The sequence below is a fragment of the Aulonocara stuartgranti genome (assembly GCF_965226115.1).
Source record: "Aulonocara stuartgranti genome assembly, chromosome: 23".
Classification (NCBI taxonomy): Eukaryota; Metazoa; Chordata; class Actinopteri; order Cichliformes; family Cichlidae; genus Aulonocara; species Aulonocara stuartgranti.
In genome coordinates, this window is record NC_138958.1 from 3,381,236 (window position 1) to 3,406,502 (window position 25,267).

Below are 25,267 nucleotides of genomic sequence, written 5' to 3' on the forward strand. Positions count from 1 at the left end.
ATAGTTGTTGCAATTTTTGTTGTCATCTTTCCCAGATCGCTCTTGAAGTAAGTAAATAAATAAATGTTTAAGCTTGGCATTAGGCATGGATAAATAAAAGATAAATAAACATCACTCTGCCATAAACTCAATGTATCTTCCACCTCGTGAACAGATTTTCCTTCTGACTCAAAATAACTTGATATCATTCACAAGAGACATGTTTGACAGATTAGGAGTCAACAAGTTATTAATAATCTTTTGGCACTCAGCACTAGGAGTACGCTGGTTTGTGACCCTACTCCGTTGTTGTTGTATTTGTTTTTGACAGTTTCTCCAACACACAAATCGAATTTTTGGAATGGCAATGAGTTTTATAAATGTTAAGCTATAAGTAGAATAGAATAGAATAATCCTTTAATTGTCCCACAAGGGGACATTTGGTTTTAACAGCAGCCAAAAAGACGCATATACAAACAAACAGTACACAGGACACGGAACAGAAACATACACAATTTTTACATCAAGGACAGTGGTTACACTATACAGAGAGTACTGTACAGTTATTAAATTAAATAAAAATAACTACAGATAAGAGGCAAAGCAGGTTGTAGTGCGAATCGATTAATTAACATATTGCAGTTACAGCGCAGATGTGAACATCTATGTTTGTTGGGAGCAGATCTGATTGTACAGTCTGACAGCTGCAGGGAGGAAGGACCTGCGGAAACGCTCCTTCATGCATCTAGGATGCGCAGTCTGTCACTGAAGGAGCTCTGCAGTTCAGCAACATTAGTAACATGTTAGTATGTAACATGTAACATAGTAAGTAACATGTTAGTATGTGCATGTGTACAGAAAAGATCGACAAAAGTGTAATTGTTGAAATTCCTGTCTTTTAACTTCGTCTCTGTGGGCTCCAAACCAGACTTGAACGCTTTGCAGTTCAGCAGATCTCTGATTGGTTGAACGCATTGAAAGCTAAGATTTTAACAAATGACAATGAGGGTAGACGAGTCACGTGGGTCGTAACGTCACGTCCGACTCAAACTACGGCGCGCGCTATCTTTAGTGTCACGCAGATTGAGTTACCGATCCGCTTGGTCGTTTCAGTCGTTAAAAACGTAAAATGACAACAATTCAAGACTTCTAGGAACGCTGGTGTGAATTTTTAACCTCTTAAAGAGAAGCTGGACTTGTATCTGCGGTAGGGTGCCATACGTATTAACCATCGAAAACATTACCTGTTTCCGTTAGCAAAACATGTCAGTAAACAGACAAGCTAGCTGACGCTTTGCACTCAGTGAATTTATAACGCTAGCTTGTTGTACAAAAGTACTGGTAACGTTGTCTTTGCAGGCAAGCCTGTCTGCATGACATTTAAGATATTTATAATACAATTAGGCAAAGCAGAGTAACTGAAGTAGGGAAAGTTGTCTATTTGTAACTGATCAGAATGGATATAAAAGGAATTTCCTTGAATAGCTAATTGGTAAGAGGGCTTGGGAGTCATTTTCAGTGACTGAGTCAGTGATAACTTGGATGTAAAAAAATCTGTTCCCTGGACCGCAGTGCACGTCTTTCATCATGTCCCAGACCAACACTTCTCTCTTGGACGAGGTGGTGCAGTGGAGTCAGGAAACCTGTCGCCAGGAACTCAAGTCTGTCCTGCCAAAGCTCACTATATCCTCTCTAATGTTTGTTGTTTCATCCAAGTTTCAGCGTTGTAAGCTTATGGTTCATAGTGTCACCTGTCTCCATTACAACACTGGAAAAATAACCAAAAATAACATTAATCCTGTAGCTGAAATGATAAAATAGGTAGGTTGGCATTATATTGGAAATCACCCTGTAATGCATTTTTTCCCCTTAACTGTGTTCACTCTTTGCATTGTCAGTCTGACAGCTGGGATGATCACATACGTGAGTTTCCTAATTACACACTTAATAATTACAAACTTTGGTATGACTTGCTGTTTAAGTATAATATGACACCATTACAGGTATATTGAAGATAATTACAGACATGTTCCTCCCTCATATTGGTTTGCCAGACTTGGAGGATGAATGCTTCTCCAAGATCTTACCAAAGGTATCCTGATAATTGCATAATATGTGAATACCATCTATGGCATTTGTTAAAAAAGTGCTCTTTTATTATCAGATTGTTGATACAAGTAACTATTTTCTTTTGAATAACTGCTTTATTTCCATATTTTTTCCTTAAAAATTTATTTTTTTAATCTTTTTGAAAAAAAATAAATCTCAAATGTTTTCAGGCTGTGACGATGTTTGACAGCATGATGAAAGAAATCATGGACCAAGTCGGTGGACTTTCAAGTCAAAACACTGAACTTTGTGCCTTACTGAGGAATATACTGCAGGTATTGCAACACACTGCATTTGAAAATGGTACAGTGGAACCCATACAACTTTTTACATGCCATATAATGTGCATTGCTCTAAATTTTCTCCCAAATTAAACCCTGGATTATATTGTGACAAGAGTCTGTTCTCTTTTTCAGGCAATGATGCAGATAATTGATGCGCTATCCACTTGTGTGCGTCATGTTGGCTCATTGGAGGAAGCCCCTGACCTGGATTCTATCCGCTCGCTACCAGCTTGTATCCTAAAAATTCTGAAAGAAACATTTCAGCACTGCAAGGTCAGAATATTTAGTTTGCTGGTAGCTGTTATCTTTATAAATCAGGTGTTCTGTGAAGTCACTGCATGTGTTTTAGTTTTATAACATTAATATTAATAACCAAGCTGACTATGTTTTAGTGGCTGCTGAGAATGTACTAAGTGGTTAATTACAGAAATGTTTATATTACAGTTATACACAGCTAAATGCTGACGCTAATCTGAGAAGTGCAATTAGGATTTTTAATATTTGTTTCAAACACAAAAGCTGTCAAATTTAAGTGGTTGAAAATAATTCTAAAGAACATTCTTAAGTTTTTCCTCATCTTGTTTACACCAAATGTGTCATCAGTGCAAGAAATTGACTGAAAACAGATTTGAAAAGCATCCCATCATACTGCAGCAAGAAATATAACCACTTAGCAATAGGGGTGGGTTTTGATGATCGATTTATCTATTAAAATTGATTCTGGCTTGGATAACGTGATATCGATTCATTAAAATCCTGAATTGATTTTTAAATATAAATTTATTTTGCCCGAAATGCCAGAATCTCAGGTTAAACCTCACAAAATTTCTACAACCACCAAACAGCTTAAACAGTAAATGAGAGCAGGTACACGGATTCTGCACAAAGACGTAAACACAAAACGCGGACCCAACGCATCCGAATTTGTGAGATGTCGCTTTTCTCACCCGACGGCACTTACACGGACACGCCGTCGGGGCTGAAAGCCGACAGCTCACTGATTTTGAAGCGTCGGTGGGCGCTTTGTGTTTACGTCTTTTTTGCGCTCGATTCTGAAGCTGCAGGTTCTTCAAATAATATTGACTGAACCAGCAGCCAAAGACGATCCAAACTACGCTTCACATAAACATCGTCACAAATTTCCTCTTACTTTTGCTGCTTTGCTTCCACCACGATAAAATCATACTTCATGTAGAGCTCTGTCTCTTTCGCTCTCTCAGGAACAGTTTCCCATCTAAAAATCTCTGTTTTTCACATTATTCGCTTACTTATTACCCACCAGTCTATGGTGTCTGCCGCTGTTTTTTGTTGTTGTTGTTTTTTTTTTTACTTACTTCCGACAAGAAAGCCTCATTTCTGCTGTTCAATACTGAACAAATGTAAACTTTTTAAAATTATGCAAAATTGCAAAATGCTTAGCTGTGTCTCTAATCAAGCCTCTGTAACTTTGCTCTGCTTCACTTCATTTTTGACTGCACAATATTTTTAAGGTCATCTGCTATAAAAACCCAGACCAGGAAAACCGCCTTCATGTTTTTCTGTGTTTTATCCTCAGTTACTTTGACACTAAGGAATCTGCTGTGATGCTCACACCTTTGATAAAGTCTCACAAGTGTCAGCTTCCCTTTTATAGATATAAAAATATCGATGTGTACTGATAAGTGATCAGAATTATAATATTTCTGTCTGAGGCAAAATTTCCCCAATTTGAATCGAATCGTCGATCGAATCGATTCGGGACCTTGTGAATCGGAATTGAATCGATTTTGGAAATCAGTGACGATACCCAGCCCTACTTAGCAATGCAAAAGAACACAAAAGGAGTTACAGTTAATTTTAAATTGATTTATACCCCTAAAGAGCTTTATCTGAAGAAAACAGAATTGATCAAGCATATTCTGTCTGTTGTCCACAGGACAGTGAGGTGGTCTACTGTGGCCGTCTGTCCCTTGTGGCTGACTTGCTCCAGGGATTATTCAAGGAGGCTTATTCACTTCAAAAGGGTCTTTTAGAGCTGCTGGATAAGATCTGCCTTGACAACAGCGCCTCAGATGAGGACGTCTCCAATATTGTTACAGGTGTGTTCAGTTGTCTGTGCAGGTAAACATCACTATGTGTTTCATATTTTCTCACTTTCTGTGCTCTTGAATCTTAATGCAATCTTCAGTTCATTTGACATATTTTTCATCTTCGTCAGTGATTCATAGTCTGCTGGATATCTGCTCTGTTATCTCCAACCTGGATGTAGCATTGCATGCAAACACGTGGAAGTTCCTCATCAAGTTAGTGCAATCAGTGTCATTAAACTTTACAGTTAACTCGATGAATTTTTAGTTTTAAGAGTTGGGCGAGTTTATTGGTTGTTATAACTATTTGAACGGGCTGTTATTTTGTTCAGAACGAGTCTGAAGTACCAGTCATTGGTTGAGGAGCATCTACATCACAGTGAAATCAGCAACAGCCTTGTTGACAACCTGCTGACATCCTTCCACAACTGTGTGGAGCTGGCTGAACAGATTAAACATGCTGGCTTACAGGTAGAAAACCTCTAATTATAAACATATGTATATTGCAATTCTCTCTCTCTTCCTCTTTCTCTGTTTACCTCTAAAATAATGTCAGTTTGTATTATATGCAAAGATTGCAGCTCAGCATATTTGTGTCTTTAGTGACTTGATGCCAACTGGGGTCACAGCAATGACAGAGCAAATGCTGAGTGTTTCCTGTGCTGTAACCCTTTGTACTTAAAGAAGGACTTCGGTTTCTTTATAAAAGTGTAGGGTCACCACGGGGACCTTTTGTATTGATGCTGTTCTCTTTTTATAGGAGGCCACGCAAAGTCCAGAATACAAGCTGTTCCAAAAAAGTGCAAAGATGTGCAGATTTTTTGGCAACACTTTGATTCATTACATAAAGGTAGTTAAAATTATGATTTATTTCAGGTGTTTTTTACAGCATAAAAACGTTGGGCTGTCTTGTATCTTATCTCTAAAACATATTTCTTCTTTTTATCCTTTTAACAGGAGTTCAAATTTTTTCTAACAAAATCTTGTAGCTGCTTCCACCAGCTCTACCTCCAGATCTCGAGGTATCGGTTGTTTACATGTCATTTAAAAAAATAAATGGATACAAATCACAATTTCTTTTAGTTTATGTTTAATACTGATTATAACAATGTGGCTGGTGTCTTTCAGTAAATTCCCTCCCAGCTTGTGCACTCCAGAACTGCCCATAGCTTTGTCTCAGGAGCTAAATGCAGCAGCTCTTGTTCCCATGGATGCCTTCCTGCTTCAGCTGTTGCCTTTAAGACCTTTTGCTGAAGCTGTCCTCCAGCAAGACCTGCGTAAGTGAAAGGTTTATCTTCTTGGACATTTTCATGATACAGTAGTGACCTTTTAAACTCAACAATTACAGTTTGTGCACTAATGACATTCCACTGGCATATGACACATAGTATGCTGCTCAAAAAAGGTCGTAGGAACACTTTTTAATCACGTTATACCATCAGGTCACTTACATTTCTGTGATATTGATATGGTCAGTTAAGAAGTGAATTGTTGAATCAGTTTCAGCTGATTTGATGTTAATGAAATTAACAGAGGTGCGCAGAAACAGACTTCATGAGGGTGGCGTGAGGGCCCAATGTCACCACGGTTGCTTTCAAAACTTTAACTGAAAGCTGACCTTTGTTACATTTGTATTTTGTTGTGATGTCGCTATAATGTTTGTAGATGCTGACTGTTAGAGATTGTACAAAATACTGTCTGCAGGTTTAAGTCCTGAACATGAGCTTCCGCACTGTCTGTTGCTGGTGAGCGTCATGGGACAGCTGGCCGGCCAACCTGAGGAGGTGCTGCAGCTTTGGTATGCAGGGAATCAGTTTTCAGAAGAAAATATCAGGTAATGGTTTTAATATGGTAATAATGGTTTTAATGGTAATAATGGTTTTAGATGATTTAATGAACAGTAAAAACTTTAAAACACTTGTTTTATTGAAGGACTTATTAGTAAAATTTACTGGTTTTATGAGTTATTAATATTGATCTATTATTGTCTTGTTTGGTTCACAAAGTTAATTGTACTTTTCATGTTTTCACAGTGCAATTAAATGCAACTCCAGTGTAGCTGAATAATTATGAATATCAATTTAGCCTTTACGGTTTTACTATCAATTTATTTTTAATATGCAGTAATGTTATAATAATTACATCCCACATGGAGCAATCTCTTTTAAGCTGTTAGGAACAAACAGTATTAGTTAGCAGCCTTGGAAAAGGTCACATTTATGTGTGCTGAATTTAAAGTAGAAAATAGCTTCTTTTGTTGTGTAGTGTTTTTATGTCCTTCAGTGTGTCATCTTTGTCCCTAGGCTTCCTCTCTTCCAGGCCATCTTTACTAGTTTCCGGCGTTGCTATACTGAGCGTAAGGTCCCAGTGCTGTTGCCTGGGGTGATGTTGAAGGGTCAGGCACAAGTCCAAGTCACTCTGCATCAACACATCTGTGTGCACCTCTGTGCCAGTGTGGCTTGGCTTCCACCTGAATACTTCCGTGTACTGGTGAGGTCAACACAACAACACACACTGTTTTAAGCAATACTAGCAGAATGGCTCTTATACTGTTCCACTTAATGCATAAGGGACACTTTAAAACTGTTAATCTGATGTAATGTTTCATTTGTTGTAGACTGTAAATGTGAAGACCACAAGGTAGCATACAGTCATGGGAAAATAAATTACATTATTTGTTAATATGGTGTGACATATCAGGAAGTAATAATAATAATAATTAAAAGCTAGTACTTAACAGGTTTAAAAATGAAATACCTGAGATGAACAGCACGTGACATTACACCACAGCCGTGCAGTCTGGCAAAGCAAACCCAACTCATCACTCCTTCACTTGTGCCTGACAGCTGGTGTGAAGTGAGAGTGCTGTGATGCTGTGTTTGGTTTTTACAAAATGTGGTGCTTTCCATTATGATCAAACATCTCCATTTGGTTTGGCTTGTCTGTCCAATGCACAGTTTTTCAGAAGTCTTATGATTTGTTCAGGTGCCGTTTTCCAAACCGAAGCCATACTGCAATGTTCTTTTAAGAGAGACACTTTCTCAATATTAAACAAACTTGCTTAGTACATACTTGTTCAGCTCTTTTGTAACTGTATTTCTGTGAACTTTAAAATGTAACGTGCCGACTGAGGTTTGAAGAGTTAATTGAATGTAAATTCTGTGTTCTCCAGTAGTCCACAGCACAGCACCATCTTCCTGTATTTACTTTTGTTGCTCCCGCCCCAGATACATCTGGCCAATGAGCGGTGGGGACATTCTCATGTGGTTTGTAGTGATGCATTTTGGTTCGTGTGTGTGTGTGTGTGTGTGTGTGTGTGTGTGTGTGTGTGAACAAAACAAACCACAGGTAATAAGACATTCTAAGGACCAAAATTATGTTTGCTATGCACTGATATATAGAACCTTAGAATTGACAGATGATACCATGATTGTATCATTTTAATCTCCTTCCGGTAGTCCTGGGAATAAATCAAACCCAGCCTCTGCCAAGGAGTGAAATATGTTATTTATAATAATAATGGATTGGATTTATATAGCGCTTTTCAAGGTACCCAAAGCGCTTTACAATTCCATTATTCATTCACTCTCACATTCACACACTGGTGGAGGCAAGCTACAGTTGTAGCCACAGCTGCCCTGGGGCTGCCATATCATGCCATCGGCCCCTCTGGCCAACACCAGTAGGGTAAAGTGTCTTGCCCAAGGACACAACGACCAGGACAGAGAGCCCGGGGATCGAACCGGCGACCTTCCGGTTACAGATGCGCTTCCCAACCTCCTGCACCACGGTTTATACAAGCTGCTTCTGTCAAAATATCAACATGTTTAATACAAACAGAACTTACTTGAACTGTGGGTGCAGTACTCGCAAACAACAAGGACGTTATTAGCTTGGTCAAGAAGAAAGATTTCAGAAAGTATCCAATCAGGACAAAGCCTCACTTGAACCTAACCTGACCCCAGACCATACACAACAATTTCTAAATGGGTGATTGTGCCAAGTATTTATATTTAAACATACTAACAATAATATACAGCAATAGATCTACTTTTACAGTATACATAAAAAATAAAGTAAAATAGAATAAATTGCCAAATAAAAGGATTCGTATTTAAACTAATTTTTATTCTAAAACATATGTGATCATAAGCTCTTTATATTACCGTAATTGTCGTGCTATAAGCCGCTACTTTTTCCACAAGCTTTGAACCCTGCGGCTTTTAGTCAGGTGCGGCTTTTCTATGGATTATCCATGATTTTTGTCATATCGTAAGACGATTTGTTTTGTTTGTTCCGCTGTTGTACGGTACTACGTTGCCTGGCGGAAGGGCATGTGATCAGACACACAGGGGTTCAAGAGTGGTGTGTTGGTCGCGTGTCCATCCGCCAGACAACATAGTGCCGTACAAGTAGCGCGAAAAACAATGCGAAAAGCAAGTTATGCTCAACTCCACCGGTGGAATCTGACAGCGTGGAAAAGTGTGAAAACATCAATGATCACCAACGGATTTCGAAGGGCTGCACTGCTGCATGATGGAGAGGAGGACACCGCCACGGCCCTTCTGAGGGTGTTCGACTCTGACACTGACAACGAGGATTTCTTTGATTTTGAAAGTGACAACGAAGGAAAGGAGCTGAGAGTGGATGACGAAGCCACCCTGAGCCTGTTCGTATCCAACACTGGAGAAGAGGACTTTGGTGGTTTTAGTGGGCAGGAAGATGGTGGTGAATGACTGACTTTTCTTCTTGTTAAAGCCGTGTCACTGCACCTGAGCCTAAAAGGTAGTCTGAATCTATTTTTCTGGTGTGCTGTAGGTTATTGTTATGTACTACATTTGTTACTCATTTATGAAGCACAGTACATGTTTCCTACTTGTAATTACCACTACTTGTACATATACCTAAAAAGTTATGCAAATATGTACCCGTAACTTGTTTTTCAAAATATTAATAAAAGGGGGGTGTGTCTCCAAACAGCCATCTCTTTCCTGACAATTCCCTTTGTGCATATTCTCTTACATATGATAAGTCAACATTGAAACACCTGCGGCCTTTAGTCAGGTGCTGCTAATGTATGTACAAAACAGGATTTTCCCCTGATTTTAGCTTGTGCGGCTAATATTCGGGTGCGCTTTGTAGTCCGGGAAATACGGTAATCACTGTTAAAGACTGAAAATACATTATTAGGTTGTGTGTAATCTCGTGGTGACCATTAGCAGTGTGTCACTGCAGGATTTCCCTTGATTAAAAGCTTGTTATTCTTTCGTGTTTCTGTGATAGCTCAGTATTATGCGTGTTTTTTGTTTTTGTTTTTTTTCAATTTTCCCACCCTTCTCCGGTTTATCTGACTTCCCCTCTTCTTTATTTCCTCTTCTCAGGAATGTTGCTTGGTTGACGCTGTACTTCAGGCTGATACTCAAACAGCTGTGTTGGCAGCAGATGTTTGGTGCTTTACAGCACGGTGAGAATGAAGAGTAATGTTACTTTTTGGGTTTTTTTGTTTTGCTATGAGGGACCTTTAGACTAATTTCAGATATTGCTTGTGAAGATTTTGTTTATTAGTTGAATCAAATGCTTTTTTTTTTGGTCTTTTAAATCTGTGCTGACAGGTATGGGACAGCAGAGCTTTGCCTACATCATGTCCTCCTTATTGCTCAACTGGTATGTAGAGACCGGCAAAATGCACAACGCACAAACATATTGATTTGAAAGTGAGACGTCACAGCAGACAGTACTTCACAACATTTTGAAACTAATGAAATAGATTGGAGCGGATAATAATAACAATTATTAATTAATTCAATCATAATAATTCATGTGTCACTTTCAGTAGTGCACAGATCTAAATGCAGTTGCGGTAAAGGAAAAGAACACACAAGATTAGGAGTGTAATCCTACATCTGAATCTTGCCTTCATTAGTTTGGAGAGTCTCAAATACTTTAACTATGGCCCGACAGCCCCTCTCAGTCTTTGTCTCATGCATCACTCCTCAAAAAATAATGTCTCAGTTTAAACAAGCAGATTGTCAGATTAAGCTGGACGTCACAGGCTAACCTTTCTCTTACCTGTTTGTTTTGGTGCTTTCACTCAGCTGTTCATCACCCCTCCCTGCTGCTCCCCTTCTTCTCTTTCAGGTGAAAGCATGTGCCACCGATTGTTACCAGTCATCACATCTGGGCACGCTGCTAAAACGCATGGTTTTTCTAATGACGCCGAACCATCAGGTTAGAATCCCCAGGAGCAGTGCGGAAAGATTTCAGGGAAATATGAATTATGCTAGAGAGACAGCCCACACTGTATTAAAGTAAATCACACAAAGGCTTTTGCTTAATTTACAAATAATGAAATACATGGATTCATATTTAAACATTAAAATGGTTGAAAAGCTGGTGTTTTTTCTTATTGGGGCCAATTAGAGGCAAAGACAAACATGTAAAATGCTGGACAGCAGAGCAGCACTGATGCGTTACCGGAGTGATGAGCAACATTCTCACATATGAGTTTGTAATTGAAGTCCCACATTCAGTCGAATTAAGATGTAGTCCCTGTGTACAAGTGAATCCTTGTACCATCCATATAATTTGGAGTAGAGTGCCATTTTCTGGGTTTAGATGATGCTTAAGAAATCAATAGAAACAACTTCAATGAATAAAAAAATAATCTTAATAAATAATGTCTTCTCCCATAATCTTATGTATTTATTTTCACAGATGGAACTGGTGTCACATTTTCCACCCTCTGAGATGGAAAACCTTCGAGTTTGGCACCATGTTCTCCTCAGAGCTCTTTCTCAGGACATCTGCCGGCAAGTAGTGACAGAAATCACTGGTTTAACTCAAAAAGTGCTGGCTGACTGGCAGAACGGAGGATACAAACTGGGACAAGTCGACAAAGTGGTAAGGACAACCTTAGCAGTGGGATGTAATGGGAGTCTTGCACCCCATCGCTGAATCTTTTTAGCATGGTTTTATCAAGTGAAGGCCTTTTATTGTTTGTGCAAAGGACAAAACAAAAGTCAAAAATAAACTTGCACTCATTCATCCTTATTATTATAGCCTTGCATGCAACAAAGACAGAGTTATTTGATGTACAAACATTAAGGCTGCAGCCTCGTTTGTACTTGTGCCGTGACGATGGCAGCTTGACTATAAATATCAGCAATAAATGATGTTTGGACTGTGATTACCTTTTTCCTGCAATAGACTGTTAGTGACCTTTCCATTGTTGGCCTATGAACTCAGAGCTTCCAGTGAGTAATAGTTACGCAGCTGAGATTAACACAGAATGGTTAATGGTTGTTTTTATTACTGATCAGTCCATGAAAACATAATCTTGTGTGAATTTACAAAGTTCCTCCTGTTACCAGAATGCAGTGCTGATGTCTCTCCTATCGGTGGTTCGAGGCCAGTCCTCTCCCGAAGAGCCGTGTGTGTTGTCTTCTGTGAGGATGGTCACACAGCTCTGGTTACGAATGAGTCCAGACCAGGTAGCAAACAGTACACGCACAAACAGGTGGAGTAAATGAGAAGATGCAAGACCAGTAAACTGTAACCTGCCATGCTGTAGTTGCAGACCCACCCTGTGCTCCAGTGGACGCTGCAGCTTCTCTTGTCACTGTCGGCCATTTTAGTGAAGCACATTGAACCTCACGTGATTTGTCAGGTGTGTTGTTGGCCATCACGTTAACATTTAAAGAGGGCAGAATAAATTTATTGATGTGTGCGTCTCTGTGTGTGTGTGTTATCCCAGGCTCTGGTGTGTCTGGATGCTGTGGTTTCTCAGAAGTGTGCAGATTGGTTACTGCTGGCTGCTTTGGAGTTTCTCTGCTCTCTGGGGAAGATTTTTGTCCCTCCTGACAGCCAGGTGATAAAAGACTTTTTACAAATGATGATTTTAATTTTGGTTTACTTGTCTTTCTATTGTCTTCTTTAGCCTACTGTTGTTGCTTATAGTTGCTCCTAAAGCTGTGAGCCTGCAAGATAGATAGATACACACATTTTGTTGTATAAAGGAAAGTTCATGATAAGAAGCAAATGATAATAACCATTTTTATTTTCTTAAAATAAAAATAATAGAAACAAATTAAGCATTTTCTCAGTTATGACCCGTTTTGGTTCCAGAGTCAAATTCTTCCGAGGCTGAGTGGCCTGTTTGGAGTCCTTTTGGCTGACGAGTCTTGGCTGTTGCACCAGCACACCCTGGAGGCCTTTTCTCAATTTGCAGAGGTATTAATTTATAAGTCTAACATAATTTTCATATTACATTAAATTCATACACTGTTGAAGCTTAAACGTAACCTTGATATATCCTTCTGACGTCAAAGAATACAAACCACGAAGAAGTAATCTCTCAGAGTTTGAGTGTCGAAGAAACCAAAACCAAAGTGGTTAATTATCTTAGCAAGGTAAGGGAAATCTATTATTTGTTCATGAACATGTATATAAAAACGAAGCATGGTGAAGTCGTCATTTCTTTTGCTGCAGACGGTGAATGCGCAGGAAGGCAATGAGTTACGGCTGGAGAGGCTCAAACATGAGACACAACACATCAAGCAACACAATGAGAAGCTGGAGTGTAGCAAAGAAAAGCCTTTCAGCAAACCACCTTCTGAAGTTGTTCCAGACTCAGAGGTTAGTTTAATCAACTTGAAATGTATTCAGTGTTTCTGAATATGCATGTTCATGCACAGTCTTGTCTCACATACACGTTTCATATTAGTAGTTGCCGGCTTATATTAATTTAAAGCTACCAGAGCATAAGGAGACAGTGCACATTGCACAAAAGCAGCCTGGATTCTCATATTTTATTAGATGTCAGAGATGATCAGAATCACTTTTATTTTGCTAAGCATAAAAAACCAAATACTTTGTTTAGCAGTAAAAGATTTGAGTGAACGCATCCAACTTCAATGTGACTGTTTGATTGGAAGTCAGCTTTGTCAGATATTCATAAATATGGTAGTGGGTAAGATTTGTGTTTTTGATATTTTTAATCACAAGATTTTGCTCTCCAGGTTCAAACTGTGTCCTATGAAGTACTATAGACCATGAATCATGTTATATAAATAACAGTTTAATTAACAAGACCTTTATCTTTTTCTTTAACTATTCATCCCTCTCAGCCATGCCCTAAGAGAGCTCGACAGGAGAACAGCGCAGAGCAGGAATACAGCCGCTATATCCAGACAGCTGAGAGTGCTTTAAAAGCCCTTCAGGCTCTCACTGATGGTAAAACTAACAGTAGTGCACCACCTCCACAGTGGCTGGACTCCAGACTACAGGAGCTCCAGACTCTCCTAACCCACATCACTACAGTCAGACCCAGCAGCTCGAGATAGTTTTTCATCTCAGGGTGTTTTCTTTCTGTATGGAAAACCCACAAAGTCCCCACAACTTTTGCTGGTATTGAAAATGGTTTCTCTCTCTTTTTAAAAAAAAATGTTAATCTTTGTTCTTTTTTTTTATTAAACCCGTTTCTGAAACTTGAAGCATTTCATTTCTTTTAGATATAGGGTCGATCGTCTTTCCTGGGTGGGTCGCTGTACTGTAAAACAAAACAGTAAACACATTTGATACAGTAAGTTTTACTTTATTTCACCATCAACCCAAAAGCTACTAATAAATTATGCAATTCTGATTTCACATTCATTCAAAGTGCAAGCCTTCAGTTAATCAAACTGACTCTTTTTGGGAAGACCCAGTATCTCCGAAACGTTTCTTTATGCCACTAGTGAAAATAACCCATAAAAAAAAAAAAAAAAAGCAGAGCAGATGAAACAGGATTACATTCACCTCTGATTGGCAAATTATAAATGGCTTATTTTGTCCAAGTCTAGCACCATCTGATGAAGAGCTGATCGTTCCAGTTTAAAAGCAAGTTCTCATAATTAAAAATGACAAAATCAACATAACATAAAAAGCCTTAGCCCATCCCTGGCATTACCATCCCTACTGCATCATGTTAAATGAGAAACTACTTCCAGTTTACTGGTCTGTTGGCACTCCAGATGTGGTGCATGGGTTTCAGTTTTCCAGTGGTCAAGTCTTTTACTGCAGATGGAAGTAATGGATCAAACGTAATCACCAGGCGTTATCCTCCCAGTTCAGGTCATCTTCATCTCCCCAGCCATCTGGTTCAGTCTTTGAGAGAAAAGAAGTAAAGGAAAAGGTGCAATCATCCACTGGGAAAAATATTTACAATAGTGGGAAATTCTTAATTCTCATTGATTGTCATTGACGGTCACTTTTTACCCCTCAGCTGTTAAAGGCTAATGGGCTACTGTCCCCACAGTGGGCAGGTGGCATGGGCACCCATGTTTGTGAATGTGACAATGAGGTGACAGGATTTTCAAATTCATACAGTAGGTGCATCTACTAAAAATCTTGAAAAAAAGGTAATCTCAGTGATCTTAAATTCAAGGTCAGAGGTCAGTTTTTCTGAAAATCATTTTGGATTTTATACTGTATGTGCATCAACTGGCAAGCTGAGAGGTAACACTTGTGGCCGTCAGTATTTTTAAAGTTAGACATGCATTTGTATCTCTTCTGTGTCTTCTGGCTCGTAGGTTCTTCAAAATCATGGCAGCTGTGTTAAATGGTTACAGGTTGCAGTAATTTCCAAAGTTATACACAGAAGTGTAACTGTCAAAAGAATTTCAAGTCATGTTGGAACCTACCGTCACTAGATAATTCAAAGTAAAATTTGTTAGTGTAAAAAACAAAACATCTAGTTGTAAATGGATGGATTCTTATACAGCGCTTTTCTACTCTCCCAGAGTACTCATACAACATGCCTCATTCACCCCCACTCAGACAAGCACTTCCTTCTTTAAGTGCAATCTAAGCATTCGCACACATTCACACTCCGATGGATGCATCGGAGAGCAACTCGGGGTTATTATCTTGCCCAAGGATACTTGGCATGCAGACTGGGGAAGGATTGAACCACCAACCCTTCCAGGCAGTAGCTGATCTGCTCTACCACCTGAGCCACAGCCACCCCAAGCCTAACGAGCCTGTGTTTTCAGGCTTGTTACAGTCTGCATATCTAAAAGTTCTACAAACCAACAAGGCCTCCAAAAACAGTAAAATGAAGAAACAGAGTCATACCTTATAACTGATTGTACACAGATGGTGCTTCACATACAGCGGGTAAAATAAGTGTTGAATACGTCGCCAATTTTCTAACTAAATATATTTCTGAAGGTGCTACTGACATGAAATTCTCACCAGTTATCGATAACAACTCATCCAATCCATACTGAGAAATGACAGGGAAGTATTGAAGTATTGAACAGGCTTGCTTAAATGTATTGAATACTTCGCACGTGATTTTGGTCCATTCTTCCACACAAACATTCTTCCAGGTTCTTTAGGCCCCTTCTATGAACTCTGAGCTTTAGTTCTTAGTCGCTTTTATTGTCATTTTAACCATGGACAGTCGTACAGTACAGAGTGAAACGAGGCAACATTCCTCCGAGACCCTGGTGCTACATATGACATAACAGATGGCAAGGGAATAGAAAGCACAAAAACAGCATCATTTCCATGGATTTTCAAGGGGATTCACATCAGGTGACTGGCTGGGACATTCTAGCAGCTTTATTTTCTTTCTCTGAAACCAGTTGAGTTTCCTTGACTGTCTTTGGGATCATTGTCTTGCTGGACACATTCATTTCATCTTCATCATCCTGGCAGATGGCAGCAGGTTTTTATCTCAGTGCATTTTCCCATTCATACTTCCTTCAGTTACACAAACCTGCCCATGCTGTATGCTAAAAAACAGCCCCACACCATGACGCTCCCATCTCCAAACTTCACTTTTGACATGATATGCAACACCTTTTGTCTTCCAAACATGGCCAGAATATATTCTCCTATTATTTCCCAGGCTTGTCTAAATATTGTTCAGCAAACTTTAAATTTGCTTCAACATGCTTTTTCTTCAGAAATGAGATTATGGCGTGGTGAGTGTGCATACAGTCCACGGTGGTCGAGTACAATACTTGTTTTCTTATAAACAATTGTTCCCGCAATCCGATATCAGGGCAAAGCATGTAATAGACACACTGGCCATTTCACGCTTTGCTCTCCAAAACGTGAAATGTACACGCATGTACAAATTGAAGCTTCTGCAGTAAAAGCAGAGGGAGATATTTTATTTCAAGCCAGCATGGAAATAACCACGGGAAAGTGTTTAAACAGACATTAACACATTTGCATATACTTACACATACACACATTAGGCGCCTAGCTTAATTGATTCTGACAATTAAGGACCTTGAATGTACTACTACATTTTTTTGCTCATTACCAACTTTGTAACTTTAAATATATTATATCCCCCTGCTGGTAATGCAACTTCTGCACACGTGTCCATTTCATTGTTTGGAGAGGCAAAGTGAGAAATGAACATGATGGACCGGCGCGCCTATAACACGTTTTGGGGTGATACTGAGTGGTATCTGCTAATTCCATGTTTTTCTGTAGCTCTACACAAGCGGTCCTTGGCTCTTGGAAAACTCTACTGATAATTATTTTCAGTCCGCTGTCTGAAATCGTGTGGGGAGCACCCTGTTGTGTGCCTTCTTTTCTTCACATCAGCAATACTTTTTCCCTGTCTCATTATTTTACGGAGATCTATGGTTTGATTTCTTTGCGTGTGTGGACTGGACGGGTTGTCATTGACATCTGGTGAGAATTTCATCTTAACAGCACCTTTAGAAATATATTTACTTAGGAAACTGGTGACATGTTCAATACTTATTTTACCAGCATTAAGTATAACATAATCAAGATTTCAGAAATCAGGGTAATCCCAGGCAGCTAGGCAGCTGTGATTGAGAACCAATATATTAAAGTATATAAAACATCCTTTCACCAGACACTCACCTCAGTCAGGTCAACTGCTGCAAACTTGGCAGTGAATGTTAAAGTATCGATGGATGAATCGACCTGCAGAGGTTTAGTGTTATCAGAAGATGCTGTGGACAGTTCTGCTTCACGCTTGCCAGTCTCTTGTAGTGACAGCACTGCTGGAGATGACAACTTGATGTCCGGCACCATGTCTGCAAACAAATCCAGCTCTGGGTCTTGCTGTACCTTTGTCTTCACCCTTATAGTAAACTCCTCCCCCAGACCTACTGAACTACTTTTTTGTGGCACTGTAGGTTTGGACTGGGGGTTTAAGCGGTTATGTGATTTCTGAGAGTTCCTTTTCTCTTGAGCCCAGCTATTGTCCCATAAGGAAGTGGCCTCTGTCTTTGTTGACTGCCGCAGTGTTGAGCTCAACTTAAGGGGTTTAGAGGAACCCAGTCTCAGTGGTTCAGGACCATGTTTCGAAGATGGGGAAGCAGCGCCCCCTTTGGGTGGTGCAGGGATGACTGAGTCTGATAAAGGAGCTGTGGGGGAGAGATCCGAGGTAGGTTCAGTGTCCTCAAAGTCATCCCACGGCTCCTCATCTGTGTTCTGATGTGTGATTGCCAGGCTGCTAACTGGATCTACGCCCTTTGAGGCCTGTATGTGGATCTGGACCGAATGCCCATCTCTATTCTCACTATCAGGGTCACTCCAGTCAGGCCAGTCTTCCACAGTGCCTTCTAGTCTGTCAGTCTGCTCTGGGCTAGAAGAAAGTTGGTCCATCTCACTGTCCTGATGAAAGCCATTCAAAGGCAGAGACATCTTTCTACTAACATCTGGAATATACAAAAAATAAAAATAATATGCAATGGACCTTAAATAAATGAACAAATTCATTTGAATTAATATTATGAAGGGAGTTTCTTACCCGATACTGGCTTGATAACCCTTGGTGTCTTGCTACCCGTGTGACCGAGGACTAAGCCTTCAGTCCCTGATGGTCTAGGGAATAAATTCAGCACTTTGGAGGGTTGGGCCATCTGAGGGTGGAAACTTCCAACTATATGGACAGGTGAGGCTAAAGAATAAAAGTAAAGTAAGATGAGAGTAGCTCACTTGAATGTAGTTCTTAAAGGATTACTAGAGTGACATTTCAATTTCCAAATCCAGATTTTCTAGTTTGAACTGGTAGTCTGACTAAACTAGTAATCTTCTTTGGACGAGACAATAATGCTCACGGCACGCTAGGACCCATTTACTACTACACACTGCTGCAGGAATGCTTCCAGCATATAAAATGTTCTTGTAATGGTTCCTGGTTGATTTTTAAAGATTACTTGTAAAATAAAGCATTTTATTTAAGGTTTTTATTTAGTAAGCTCTGTATGATGCCAGACCTTTAATGCACAATCAGGTTCTGTGCACCCCTTTTATATGGTATAGCTAAATTCTCAAAAAACAACAACAACAAAAGCCTCAGTTTATTTGATATACGGTATCAATAATGTAAATGTACTCTATATACAGTTAGGTCCAGAAGGTTTTGGACAGTCACATTTTAAATAATTTTGCTTCTATACACCACTGCAGTCTTTTTTCATGCAACTGAAGTGCTGAAGGTTTTCACCTTTAATTCAAGGGGTTTAACTAAAGTATTAAATTAGCTGTTTACAAATTGCATCTGTTTTTAAACGATCCCCCACTTTCAGAGGTTCAAAAGTAACAGGACAATTGACTAACAACCAATTTCATGGCCAAGTGAGGCCTGTTTTCTCATTATTTTGTGACAAATTAAGCAGATAAGAGATAGGAGATAATCTCAAGTGTTGCATTTTGTAGTTTTTCCCTTTGAAATTCTCAATATGAGATCCAAATAAATACTGATAAAAGTAAAGGAAGCCATCATTAGGCTGAAAACCAAAACAAACCTATCTGTGAAATAGCAAAAACGTGTTAAGTGGCTACGTCATCACTCACACATCTGAAAATAGAGATACCTCACAGTGCAAATGGATAATGGCTCAAAGCATGATGCTGAAACAACGCAAGATTATCTCAAGGCAAAGATAACATTAAGTGGCCAAGTCAGTCTAATCCCAACGGAACACAGCATGAAGACTGAAAACAAAACTGATTGCAGGGAGACCCACAAACAACCAGGCACCGCAGGCAGCTCCAATAAAACCTAGCAGAGCATCTCACGGGAGGAAACACAGCATCTGATGATGTTCGTGGATTCTAGACTTCATGCAGTAATTGACTGCAAAAGGATTTTTGTCCAGTTACAAAAACAAACTCTTATATTTAAAATTACTGCAGTTTTAGCTTGTCCAGTTACTTTTGAGCCTCTGAAAATTGTCGACATTTAATATTCCAGTAATTACTAAACAGTTTATGCAATACTTTTGGAAAAGCTGAAAATCTGCAGCCGACTGTTTGATTTAAAATCCACTGCAGTGGTTTGCAGAGGCATAACTACAAAAAGTGTCTTTATCCAAAAAAATTAGACATAAAATTTTAATAAATTAGTTATCGCAATACAAGACTTGTGCTGTCTTGCACTGTTTAGTTATTATTTAGATAGAGGTGCTTTCATTGACATTTATAGACAGTGTTGCTTACTTTCAGGGGTCACTTCTGTAGACTTGGTAAAGTTAGGTGTAGTGCATTTAAAGACCTTGGTTCTCTCTCCACCAACAACCACCTGAGCCCCGAGCAAGGGCACCAACACCGCAAGACTCTGCAGCGTCATGGCAACCAGAGAATCATTGGTGTCTCTCATTCCTAACAAAACCTAAAGAGAGTAATAGACAAGATAATATACTTAAGAGATAGTTTCATTTGAATTTTGTTCTCAAGCTTTAGACATTAGATAAAATTGGTGTGATAAAAGTGGTGGCTCTGTGATTGGAAGGTCGGGGGTTCGATTCCCCTGAACAGCTACCCTGAGGTACCCCTGAGCAAGGTACTGTCCCTACACACTGCTCCCCGGGCGCCCAATGGCTGTCCACTGCACTGAGTGAATGGGTTAAATGCAGAGAGGAATTTCCCCACGGGGATCATTAAAGTATACATTATTATTATTATTATTATCATTATTAAATTGGTTACAATTTCTGGGGTTGCCTGTTTCACCCTGTTTAAGCTATTACCTAATCTCCCCGTCTGGTAAGACTAAAGAAAAAAAAATTTGTTTATTGGTTTAAACATTTTCCAAAATACTGAACATTTCAGCTTCAACTGTCTTCGTTTTTTTGACAACAAGAACAACAACAAAAAAAGTTTGCTTCTAAAGTAACACCCCACCTGAGGTAGGATCTGGTTTTTGAGTTCATCGTGGGAGAAAAACTCAGCGTAAAGGTGGATGTGGGTCAGCAGCACAATTCGGACATGTTCCTCATTGACCTTGTAGAGTTCAAGAAGCTGAGGAATCACATGCTTACGGTAAAGGGACATAGACAGCAGGCAATCTTCACTGCTACCACCACCACTGTTATCTGTCCACAAAGGTGAAATAAAGAAAGTTTCATAAAACATTTGTGCCTGTCAGGCAAATACTAAGTTCTGGCTTTCTCTCAGAAAATGGGATTAGAAGATCTGGTTATCAGAAGCCAATTTTTGTTCAAATGCAATCTCACCTTTCTTTGGCCTTAAAAGATGAGGCAGGAAGCTTTTTACAGCCATGGGTTCTGCAAAAACGAGAGAGTTAAGGAGTTTGGGAGCAAGGCGTGTAGCTATCAACTCTTCAGGGAGGTTCTGGACTCGGTCTAGAAGAAACCTAAAAAACATAAAACCAAAACACTACGTAAGGAGAATATATACACCATAATACAAGTTAAAGAAAATTCTATCTGTGAAAAAAGTCCACATATAACATGTAACAAGATCACTACATTATTTCTTACTTAAAGAATTCATTCTTCTCTTCTTCTGTCTTTAGGGTGAGACTGTTCAGAAAATTCATCACTTCCAGAAAGTCATTCCTGTTCACAGAAAAAGAATGTTTGCTTAAAAAAAAATCATTCTGAGTATTTAATGATAACTACAAATCAAACCTGACCACACAAACCTGAAAAAGTCATTGGTGAGCAAGGAACTGAGTGGCGGCCGCGACATGGGGTCAGAGTTCAGCAGGCCTGCCTGCAGTGTTTTTGTCAGGCTGGCAGCAAGCTCCTGTGACACTGAAAACAACAGTGCAAGCATATGATAATGTACATGCAGGTTAAACCTGAAAAAATGAAATGTGATATTCAAGGTCACCTCTCCTTACCATAGCCATTAAGGAGGGGAATAAGAGACTCCACCATCATCCCAAAAGAGTAACAGTCCCGAGAGTGAGCATGTTTATCAGGAAGGATTTTAAAACCCTCCACCTGTCAAGAAAACGTTTCTTGAAAACCTGTCAACACAGTGGGAAGTGCTTCTTGTCAATCATTAACTTTAACCTGCTTACCTGCTCTTCTGGAGGAAGATAGCTGGCCTCTCTTGCATTCTGGATGCTTGTGAGGAACTAAGGAGTTTAGGAATAGCCAACATTTAACATAAACCTGATATTTTACAGAGTGAGTCTTCAAACAGTCTAAAAAAAAGTGCATTAAAACTGCTGAACTGTATATACATTGCAAGAAAAATAGCTCAATGTTTGGATAAATCTTTGAGTTGAGTGAACACACATGGACTGAATTGTGGTATTACAGTCATACAAAATGTTTTCTCAAATATCAGTTAGCATGTTATGACAGTACGATTAGAAAACAGCTTAACCAGTATTACCGTAGTTTTCGGGTCATAAGTCGCTACTTTTTCCCCCACACTGTGAACACTGTGGCTTATACTGACGTGCGGCTAATGCATATTGTTTTTCATTCAGCCAAAAACATTTTGCCTGGTAACAGTAGACCAATAAAATTGATAAGTAATATATATACTGTATATATTTTTACCGGTTGTTAAGAGACGTAATGTTGTTTGTGCACTGTTCCGTAAAAAAACCATGAGCAACGTACTTAATACTTAAAGGTAGCCACGTTACAGGTGCTGTTCAAGGAAAGAAAGCATTTGCAGTATGTATTTTTGTATGTTACCATGTTTATGTTACCTTACGGATTAATCCTCACGTGTAATATTTCTGTGTAAATATCTCATATTAGAAGTGAAACGCATACGGCTTAAAATCCAGTGCGGCCTGTAGAAGTACAAAATTTATGTTCTTTCTAAAATTAGAGCATGCGGCTTTTAATCAGGTGCGCTCTGTAGTCCGGGATTTACGGTATGTGCTTTGGCTACATGATATCAAAGTGGAAATGGTTAGCTATAATGCACAGAATCGCATCAAGCAAAAATTAAAAACAGCTCATCAGCACAAACACCTCAAACCAACTTTTAAGCACAGTGGTGGAGGGATGATGATTTTGGCTTGCTCTGCAACCACATGACCATGGCACTTTGCTGTCATTGTGTCAACCATGAGCTTTTCTGTGTACCAAAGACCAACTCTATCCAACAGCTAAAACTTCAAGTAGTTGTCAAACAAACAAACAAACAAAAACAAAGTCTAGACCTTAAATCAATTGAAATTTGACATCATCTCCTAAGCCAATGCCTGCAAACCTCAATGAACTGAAACAATGTTGTAAAAAGAGTTGTACAAAGAGTGGGTCAATATTCTTTCACTATGATGTAAAAGACTGAGAAAGCTACAAGCTACTGAATCATGATATTTACTTAGTTTTTCCACAGGACAGTAAAGAATTCTTCTCAAACTTTCTTTTTCACATGACTGCCCACATGGCTTTAATGCACTTCTTACCTCAGGAGTTGCTTCAGAGAACTTGCAGACAGTCTCCATCCCTCCCAGTTTCCAATGACCATCATCACTGACAAATACAGATGAAATACAGACGTTGTTGTGGCTCGACTTACCCTGGTGGAAGAGCAAGACAAGTTTGGAACTTGCATGAATATGCATGCATGCATGTTTAATGCATGCATGAATATGCATGCATGCATGTTTAATGCAAACAGAACAACATCCAAGGGTCAATCACCATCTCCATCTTCATCTACCTTGTTTTTCCCACATGCTTTGATATAATCATGCAGAGACTGTAGAAACACTCACCCTCTCATGCAGAAAAACAAGTGCCTGCAGGAGGTCATAGATGCCTGCACAAATTTCCTCTGGGGAGAGACTGTCTAACAGTAGCTGCAGGGGCTGCACAGGCTCTGTCACCAGGTGGATGCCACCATTCTGCACTGAGCAGGACAGGAAGCGCAGTAGACGTGGGTGTCGCAGTGTCTTCAGGTGCTGGGTGAAATGTGTGGATGATTAAGCAGGTGTAAGAATTGCAAATAATTAGTATTTTAAATTACCCGTCAGTTAAGACACAAAACTCATACTTTCACTTATTTAATTCTAGTCACAACAGAGAATACTGAAGTTGGAGGGGGCTCTTCCACTACGCAAAACCATGTTAATTTTTTTTCTTAATTAAAATGTTACATCCACATTACACACTTGTGTGTACAGCTCAACTTCACACACAATCACACGTGATGCAATAATTCGCTTTTTTAAAGAACTTTTTTTCTACAGAGTTTTAGAAAAGACAGAAAACCGACTGGAGAAGTTTGGTAAAAATGTCTCAACGCTGCAGCGGTACTTTGTGTCCAACATGATCATGGCAGCGTGCTGGCTGCACACTTCCACGCATAATGCACATGAGCGACGGCAAAGGCGAGCAGCGACATCTGGAAATTACACACCTTGGCAGCTTTGTTGACTTTGTCTTCATTGCCACGTTTGTGAACAAACACAGAAGCGGGCTTTCCATCCTGGAGCACCGCCGAGTACATGGTGGGTCCGGTGGGCAGAGTCAGGAGCGGCTCCTCCAGGGTGCAGCTCCGCACCGCGCTGCTCTCCGCACCCATGACCGCGGTCGTTCTTTATGAGCAGCCACTCAGGTCATAAACTAAGCAAGCCAGGCGTGATACGTGGCAGTGCGAGTGCCTGTCAGTAAAGAAACAGACACGAGTACTTGTTATAGAGTTAAGTTGACATACCGGTACCTGTTTCAGTAAACTGGATGCACCACTTAGTGACAAGTTAGCTAGCGTCAGTTGCCTAGCAGGCTAACCTTAGCACTACGTTAGCAAGCTTGTCATTGCTGCCCTTGTCGGTAGCTTTTCCGCCTCCAAACAACCATGCCAGTCGAAGTGTACCACAGATTAATTCAACGAGTTTTGCGAACTGCTTTAAAAGTAAAAAAATAAATAAATCCCGTTTCCTTCTTGTCAAATCACCGATGCTAACGTGGAGCAAGAGCTGCGCTGTAAACAAGGACCTTTCCGGTAAAAGACGAAACCACAGAGGAGGGGTTGGTACTTACTTGTAATTACTCACTTGGTTGAATAACTTAATGTTTTTCAACTTTATTTTCAAAAGATACAGGTTTCAAATCCCTTCATCATAAAATAATTCGTTAATAGGTTTATTTGTTGTTGATACATTGATACAAAAGAACGAACACCCCTCCCCGTAAGCTAATGGTTGCGACTAAAGTGGTGCGAGATAACGCAAGTAATCAGCGGAGAGTTGAGCGCCATATGGTGAGTGAAGTGAAAATAGAAACTGTCACTATTCATTTGAGTTACTTAAATCATACTTTATGTCCTTTTTAGAGAGAGCAGTCCATGTGTGTCTTTCTTTCCTTTACCTGTTATACAAACTCTGAAAAGCACACTGTTTCATTCTCAGCAAAAGCGGGTGTGCTGTCCATAATGTTAGGGTAACACATAGGTATAAAAGTTAAAATCACCTTAAGTCTTAAGTGTATATTTATTTTCTTATTCCTTAGTTATATATATATTTGTTAGGTTTTTTGCACTGATGTAACCGGAGCTTCGTCACTGGACATAGCGGAGATGACAATAAAGTTTACTTTGACTAAAAAGCTGTCAAAGCATAGT

General features: G+C 39.5%; 2 protein-coding genes across 2 annotated transcripts; one reads left to right on the top strand and one right to left on the bottom strand.

The window, feature by feature from the left end:
* The first annotated feature begins 999 nt into the window (after positions 1 to 999).
* firrm (fignl1 interacting regulator of recombination and mitosis) lies at positions 1,000 to 13,929 on the top strand. Its single transcript, XM_082523160.1, has 25 exons — positions 1,000 to 1,186; positions 1,552 to 1,662; positions 1,863 to 1,902; positions 1,983 to 2,071; positions 2,259 to 2,363; positions 2,505 to 2,645; positions 4,288 to 4,450; positions 4,570 to 4,654; positions 4,771 to 4,909; positions 5,199 to 5,288; positions 5,396 to 5,460; positions 5,567 to 5,715; positions 6,143 to 6,272; positions 6,742 to 6,928; positions 9,820 to 9,902; positions 10,051 to 10,102; positions 10,577 to 10,666; positions 11,153 to 11,338; positions 11,809 to 11,928; positions 12,009 to 12,104; positions 12,192 to 12,305; positions 12,563 to 12,667; positions 12,766 to 12,846; positions 12,926 to 13,072; positions 13,564 to 13,929. The coding sequence occupies exons 2-25, from the start codon at positions 1,567 to 1,569 to the stop codon at positions 13,777 to 13,779; spliced, it is 2,769 nt and encodes a 922-aa protein (XP_082379286.1). The 5' UTR covers positions 1,000 to 1,186; positions 1,552 to 1,566; the 3' UTR covers positions 13,780 to 13,929.
* An 80-nt stretch (positions 13,930 to 14,009) lies between these two features.
* Positions 14,010 to 24,849, bottom strand: scyl3 (SCY1-like, kinase-like 3). Its single transcript, XM_082523375.1, has 14 exons — positions 24,436 to 24,849; positions 24,065 to 24,308; positions 23,421 to 23,606; positions 23,109 to 23,222; positions 21,753 to 21,809; positions 21,570 to 21,672; positions 21,369 to 21,480; positions 21,205 to 21,282; positions 20,938 to 21,077; positions 20,606 to 20,796; positions 19,922 to 20,093; positions 18,228 to 18,377; positions 17,333 to 18,135; positions 14,010 to 14,581 (listed from the first exon to the last, which is right to left on the bottom strand). Exons 2-14 carry the CDS (start codon positions 24,227 to 24,229, stop codon positions 14,522 to 14,524), a joined length of 2,331 nt encoding a protein of 776 aa, XP_082379501.1. The 5' UTR covers positions 24,230 to 24,308; positions 24,436 to 24,849; the 3' UTR covers positions 14,010 to 14,521.
* Between the last annotated feature and the right edge of the window lie 418 nt (positions 24,850 to 25,267).